The following is a 7,980-nucleotide window of genomic DNA, read 5'->3' as shown; positions in this document are numbered from 1 at the left end:
ATAAATAAATAAATAATACCTTGAAAGTGTGCGTTTTTATGTCTTTCTAAGCTCATCTTAAAATAAAATTTGAAACATAAAATAAAAATCATGATTTTATTTGGGGATTTTTTTTTCTTTGAAAATTTTGGGGAAGCTAAGCTTCCCCTAGCCTCTTAAAAGCGCCGCCTATGCTTAAAAGGGTGCCTTGTGTGTCTGTATGAGACGCTGAGGGGCCGTGACAAAGTGTCAGTATTTGACAGCTTGGGTGGTGAGAGCCATGAAACTCAACCATACAATCTAAACAGGCCAGAAAAACAAAACTGTGAGCTAAAAACTAAAAACTATAGTTCTGTGAGTTTGTCACTTTGAGCGAGTTTTTCACCCTTCCGTATGATTCAGTGTTAGTATAAAAAAGTTTAGTGGTGGAACCTTAAGCATTAATCAGACCACAGCGTAACACTGTGACCTTGTAGTCATTTGAGGATTATAAATTGACTACAAAGACAAGACAGAAAAATATACATCTTATCCACGGAAACTGGCATGCAGTAACTGTAATGGCATTTTCTTCATACATTTAACCAGATGAAATATCTAGTTGATCTAAAAAAAAATATTACATTTATATGTAACAAAAAAATTTAAATTCTCTTCTCTTTGGATGTATTAAAAAAATGTACAGTGACAAATCGTACAAGAAAGCAGTTCCAATCAGTCCCATTTTTCTTCAGGTTTTTCTCCCAGCTGTTGGTTTGGCAGTTTGTGACCTTCGTTAAAACGAAGTGTCTAGTGTCTAAATCAGTGTCTAGTCTGAAACAGGAGTTTCACACTTCTTTAGGGACAGATGTGTGGGTATCTTCATGTGTGAGTGTGATACTTAGCCCCCTGTTGACCAGAGCTGTATTTGAATTATCACCTCTCACCTGACTTTGGTTTAATTTGCACATACACGCATTTAAATATCCCTGCCAGAAACTAAGTAGTAACTCATCATAGTGATGCCTCCAATTGATTCACCTACTTAAGCTCCACATAATCTGGAATGTCCTTCTGTCCTTGCACTTATCATATGATCATGGGTAAAATATGTCTGAGCTTCTATGAGCACACTAATGTGGGACAGCTGTGGCTCAGAGGTAGAGCAGGTCGTCCACTAATTGAAAGGTTGTTCGTTCGAACCCCGGCTCCTCCGGCTGCTAGTCGAAGTATACTTGAGCAAGATACTGAACCCCAAATTGCTCCTGATGCTGCTGTATTAGACAAATAATCAGGACCTTTATCTCTGAAATGTTATTGCTCGATCAAGTCGTTCTACTGCTTTCAATGTCAAATAGTTTTAGTTTATTGCTAGTGTTGGGAAATCATCTCAACTTATTTTTTGATATAGTTAATTTTCATACAATACATGACATTATATTTTACTGGTTTGTTGCAGAATGGGCAACTAGGGTGAAGGTAGTTGGTTGCCGAGTTAACACCTAACACCCAGTGTAATCCTGCATAAAGCCCATGTGGGCAAGTGCTTTAGGGCCATTATGGAACCCACAGACAATCCCATATAGGTAAAATTTACAAATACAAAGTTAAACACTCTTAGAGCCACATATTCTTCTTACTTCTTTAACCATACATCTGCAATTCCACAAATGTAATAGTGAAGGTTAAAGTTTATGCAGTATTTTCCCTTAGACCTCACTTGGAGAACATTGCACTATATGCCATGAGCATTCCATGGAGTGAAGGTAGTTGGGAGTCTTGTAGACTGAGGCCCGTCTGATCCCATTTTGCTTCACATGAACTGAAAGTAGGACATTGGACAGTAGGGAATGCCAACAGAGTAATCAGAGAATCCTCGAGGTAATAAATAGCATCAGTTATCATCCCCCGTGGCCTACAATGGGCACTGTCTGTGATCCTGAAGGTGTTCCCTGGGGCCAGCACTGGGGCTCAGAGACTCCATATTATCATTACACTGGGAGAGTTTGCTGAGCATGCATGGTCTTTTCAAGAACACCATGCTTTACATGCAGGGGATGCTCCAGCCCCACATCTTTAGTTTATTTTAGACAGTACTACTATACTAATTACAACAACTTTCAATATATAATATCAACTATAACAGCTTTGCTAACTCCTCACATCCTCCTGATATCCACAGAAAAATTAGGGGTGTTTCTATTGATATCAAACTCTAGGGTAGAATTTCTAACCTATACTGTAAGCTGAGCTGAAAAACAACAATCACATGCTTGATTACCATAGTTCCTCTTAAATATTTGCCATATTGATTGTTAAAATAGTTTAGTGAGGCCGGTGGTGAAGTACTTCGAGCTGCAGCTCCTCTAATGGACAGCATTAAAAGTCTTGCTGTACTGAAAAAAAAAAAGAAATACTCCAACTGTTAGTGTTTACCATGGTGATGGTGGTGCATGCAGATGTGGCAGCCAGTAGATTCCTCAAACTTCTCTTGTAATTTTTTTCAGATTTCTTACCAAAGTACTAATACCTATGACAATAAAAGACTCGGCATTGGTAAAAAAGTGCAGGAATTGAATTGAAAGTGCATATGACCTTGAGACGATCATAGTTCACAACATCTTCGACCACCCAGCCTGATCAACTGGACCAAATAACACAAGGGGTGCCACTGCCCCAGGAAGAGGGGGAGAGAGCTGGGATAAGTGTTAATCCAATAGAGCTTCAATTTATGGCTACTCCACTACCCAGCCTACTCCTGGCTAATGTCCCGTTGCAGGAAAATGACCCGGTTCCATCACAACAAACAGGATCAAACTTCGCACTGGACGGGCGAGTGGTGCTCTGTGACAGAAGGCGAGACTGCCGCAAGATGAGGGGAGGTTGACTGTGTTCACGTCAATGATGCTTGGTGCTCAAACGTAGTCCGAGTTTATGGACAATGTTTCCCAGAAGAGGAAACATTTTGTTGTTTGCAGTTTACATTCCCCCAGACGCCAATGCAAACAATGCTCTAAACATATTCCTGACCGGCTGTATATGTGCAGGTACATAAATAACTATACAGGTTTATTGTGTTCTATTAAAAACATTTTTAAAATATGTTCTGTGTCAGCAGCACTACAGAACTTCATTATAATGCTGTTTAGTTATAAGGAGGAGTGTGAGGAGAACACTATCCAAAACAGTAATGTAGCCACAAAGACCACAAGTGTCTGCAGGGGAAAACGTGAGGAATTTAAAACTAAGAAGAATGCAACTGTTGTTTGGTGTGACGACAGTAGTGTCATACATTGCTCTATTCTTTGTGCATATTTAAGAATATAGATCGGTTTAACTTATTGTGGTAAAAAAGTATATAAGAGCTGAAAGACTTGTTTTCAGAAAAACTGCAATAAACTTATGAAAGAAGCCAAAAAGGTGAATAATTCTGTAATAGAAGTTTTCCTCAATCAATCAATCAGAGAAAAAAAACCCTGCACCAAATGCCACTAGCAGAGAATCAGAAAGGAAAGTGCAGTTAAGTGTCTTTTATTTGTTAATGTTGTTTATCCCCCTTCAGTAGAGTAACTTTGTACAGACACAAGTCAGAAAAGCCAATGTCTGACATTTTAGGGGACATAAATATCAAATAAACATATTTTTGAGATGAGGTATCAATTATCCCCAAGTACGCATGAGAATTACTGTGTGGTTCATATGAAACCTTGACCTCAGCTGTATAAATGTGAATTTTATTATGTCAAAAAAACTTTTAAAAAATGAAAGCGACTGTTATAAACAACATGACAGAAATCACCCTCTCACTCTATCTGACATTTGGGGTTAAGACAGTCAAACCTTTTATTTGGCTCGACAGACAGCTGTGACTCCCTGACCTTGATCTTTTCAGATACATTAATCCAATCAAAGTGGAATGCATCTAATTTAATGTAAGACAGCCGAGCCATGTATGGTTAATTAAGTTCATCCAGCCAGATGCAAACACACACACACACACACACACACACACTTTGAACATTTTGGACAAGGATAAATCCAGGCATCCACACCCACATCTAAAAACAGACACGGTACATTTCCAAACTTGAAATTCTCAATCAATGTGCACGGAGGCAGAAATAGCTGACAAACACTGTCACACAGACAACTGGGACCAACTCATAATGTCTAAATTGGAGGGACTTTCCCAGTCTATCTGCTACCTAAACAGTTTTTGACCAGAATTTAAATATGGGATGAGTGATACTGTGTGTGTTTCTCCAATCTGTGTGACTGTGTGTGTACACACTTGCATTTGTGAGTAGGTTAAACTTGTGGTTGATGGTGTGTGTGCATGTTGGCGGTTGGAGGTCAGAACAGGCAGATCAGTGAATCAGGCCTGAGTCCGGCACAGGCCTGACATTCTGGCCGTAGCCGGCATGAATCATTTAAAGTTGCCCTGCAAGCAGTTGACAGAAAACACAGCGTCTCTTCCTGAAACACATCTGGATGCCTGAGGCGACTGACTTCTGCTCTCTCTGCATTACCGTCACTCTCTGTTTTGCACATACGTGGGAGAGGTCAGACTTTAAAAAAAAATGCACACGTGAAGGTTGAGGTGTGCAATTAAGACACTGCTGGTCTTATCTCATGATTTATTGGCTGTTCAAGGTCGAACTTGTACAGGACCTAAAATGTAAGATTTATTTTTCGTTATTTATATTCTCACCTTACTTTTCTCTTTTCCACTCACACACCGTCTTGCCCCGCTGCTTTCAGTCCCAACTTGTCAAATACTGCCGTTGGCTCAGTGGCTCTACGCTCAGCATGGTTTACAAAGTCACCCATAAAAAAAACAACTTTTTCACCAGTGATTCACAACAGCAGACATGTGGAGGAGGCTGGCTGTTAATGACGTATCATATCCAATTGATCGAGACCAACGTGGTTTACAAAACCAGGTGTGTTCACTGTTGCTTTACCTGGTTCAATTCTATCTCTCATATGTAGGTTAAACACAAGGAAAGGAAAGGAAATCAATGGCGCATGGTGTCGTTCTCTCAGAAAGATGGATCACCAAGTGTACTTGGGTGGCCATTAATATACCTGGACAGCCCACCAAAGTAAGACTGTGAATGGGAAACACAGGTATGTATTCTGTATGCTTTGTACCCTTACTAATTTAATATCTGAACTAATGTCAGGCTTATTTAAAGTTGAAGACCTCTAAAACACCTGCTGGCGTGACCAGTGAAATAGAAAACAAAAATCTTGTATTTGCATTTAATTCAGATACCTGTACCTACAGTATGTTAAAGATTGCATATTTTTTAACAGAGAAACAAGAAGGAACAAAATGAAGTGTGAACTGTTGCTTTAAGAAACCTTAAATGGGTTTGAGAAAGATGGTTTTACCTTCTGTGATGCTCCATTAAGGAGGCCTCTGTCCCATAAAGCTTTGTTCCCTGTGGGGTCTTCATCCACATCATCGCTAGTGTTGGGGGGCAGACGCACCTGAGAAGATTAAACACAAAATGAAGACGTGTATTTCTTTATTTTGTTAGTCCTAGACAGTTTATGTTATGTTTTCCTTAGAGGTTTTTGGGTCTAATGCCACAAAGAGGCACTTGTGCCTAATCTGATGCCTCATACACTAATCGTTGCCATTCAATACAAGTCATACACACACACAGAAGACACTCCTCGTCCCCATACTCACAATGCTGATGTTGCCAAACTTGTCAGCGGAGGCCATGGTGTCGTAGTCGAGCAGACAGGCCGTGGTCACCCAGCGGGGATACGTGTCATCAGCGAAGATGATGAGCTGGTTCTCGTTGCGTCTGTAACGAACCCAGAACAGGCTCTCCTGAACGTCAGTAACTATCACACGCTGGCCGATGGTATGGATGCTGGATACCAGGTTGGGAACGTGCTGAAGAGGAGAGCAATAATCAAAAGACATGACACGTGTATACGGTGTATCCAGGTTCTTACCGTTAACTAAAACCAGGTGTGAAAAAGCATTTTAGTGAAAATATATTTTATACTTACAAACGTAACTAGAATCAAATACAAATACACAGAAAATGTCTGTAGTTTTTGACCAAATTTTCCAACCGACAGGCGTGAGGAGGCACTGGTGCATGTTTTATTGAGACTGGGATGTCTACATGACTGTCAGTCAATGAGTTTGATTTGTAACTCTACAGATCCTGAACTTCTTAAATCCTGCCCCTGCCAAATGCCCTCCTTGTTATAATAATTTAAAAAATATTGAAACTAATAAAAACGTTTTTAAACAATAGAAACTAAACTGAAAATAACAAACCCACTTTGGAAACTAAGCTGAAAACAAAACTAAATGAAAAATACAAAACTATAATAACTTTGCTGTGGAGGAAAACACAGGGAAACATGAGGCGATCTAGTGCAGCAATGTGTATTGTTCCTTTTGCCTCTATCATTAAAATTGATTCAGTTACAGACTTTGTAGTTTTGGAAGGACATAAGAAATGTGGGATGTAGGTCCTCAGCTGGTGTGAACTGTGTTCCAACTCTATTTAATTAAATTTTATGTGTATAGCGCCAAATTAACCTAAGTTACCTCAGGACACTTTTCACAGAGCAGGTCCTGAACTATTTAGAAAATTACTATTCCCAACTACACACGTTTGTGTATGTGGTACCTACTGAACATCGCTATAGCTACTTTTTTTAAACAGCACATTTTCACCACCCACTGTTGCATAACAACACTCCGAAATTGAGAAAATTAGGTATAAACACGACAAGATACAAATAATATAGAAAGTCGTTGAAAACTCATTAAAACATTGCTCTTCGGCACAACTAGTGCTCAGAAACTCGTGTTATGTGCATGTTCTGGCAACTATCAGTGACATAACCCGGTTGACAACAGTCAGTTATTACAACGATCCTTGGAGAAAGTTGTTCATTCTAAAAGCAGGCACTTGTCCTTATAAGACCGTGCACCTTTGATGTGATTCATTTTAAGCAGACGTACTTCAGAATTATATCTGATCTACAAAGACAGAGGTGAAAGAGCAGGAGACATATTACCGAAGTAAACAATTCAACTGATTTAAGCCGCTGATGTCGTGCACTGTCAGATAAAAACAACATCTTTGTCTTCACAGGAAGCCAGAAACAATCTAGATTCATCTCTATTGAAATCTATTGGCAAACAAACTGAGGTTGCCTGCAGACAATGAATCAATGGTTCATTTAGTTTTCAAAGAGGCAAAGATCAACTTTAATCCTATATACTGCATTTACCTGTACTTGAGCTCAGTTTATCACTTTATGTCTTTAAGATAAATGTGATTAATACAGGTAGATTCACGATTGAGAAAGCTAATTATTTGGCCATAATTACCCTGAACCAGGTTGCTTCGAAGGACTTTACCTCAAGGCTGGTCACTTACATAACGTAATGTATCACTACAGCAGTCATGTGCTTTGGGTCAGACTATGGTATGTTAATATTATCAGTTTACCCAAAATAACCAAACTGGACTGAACTCGGGGGTTTAAACAGGGTTTCTAAAGGTTTCCATTGGTTAAATGTAAGACTTTTTAAGCCCATATTAAATGCAATTTAAGACCTATGTTCATAGTGGCAAAAAGGATGATTTAAAAGCAGACTATTGGGGAAAGCTGTTAAAGCTCATGGAGCGTGGGGCTACGTTAGGCGCACAGATACGTCTGTATTTGGGTCCTTTTCTTACCTTGTTTTCACACTTGCGAAGCAGCTTCTTTTTGCCCAGGTCGTAGATTCTCAGCAGTTTCCCAACTCCCACCAGGATGCGTCCCTGGAATGGAGCAATGGCCAAAGGGACGTCCTCTACCGGGGTCTGACAATCACAACACAACAGATCAATAAACCGCAGATAATCTCGTTACTTTGGGCAGCTTTTAGGAGATTTTAGGTTGAGATGCGGCAGGTTTGCCTCAAAGGAAACTGCCTAACAACACAACAGATCAATAAACCGCAGCTAATCTCGTTACTTTGGGCAGCTT

At 39.7% G+C, this 7,980-nt stretch overlaps 1 protein-coding gene across 1 annotated transcript in view; it reads right to left on the bottom strand.

Moving 5' to 3' along the window:
* Positions 1-7,980, bottom strand: part of sf3b3 (splicing factor 3b, subunit 3) — a gene marked incomplete at its 5' end in the record, with an annotated part of 29,392 nt that overhangs the window by 3,109 nt on the left and 18,303 nt on the right. The window contains 3 exon segments of the mRNA XM_035664535.1: positions 5,356-5,454; positions 5,660-5,872; positions 7,689-7,814. Of these exon segments, the coding sequence (XP_035520428.1) occupies positions 5,356-5,454; positions 5,660-5,872; positions 7,689-7,814 (438 nt within the window).

The sequence above is a fragment of the Morone saxatilis genome, unplaced genomic scaffold (genome assembly GCF_004916995.1).
Source record: "Morone saxatilis isolate NCDOM2014 unplaced genomic scaffold, NCSU_SB_2.0 Contig2, whole genome shotgun sequence".
In the NCBI taxonomy this organism is placed as follows: Eukaryota; Metazoa; Chordata; class Actinopteri; family Moronidae; genus Morone; species Morone saxatilis.
Note: the sequence above shows the minus strand (reverse complement) of the source record. Positions and strands in the feature narration are given on the sequence as shown.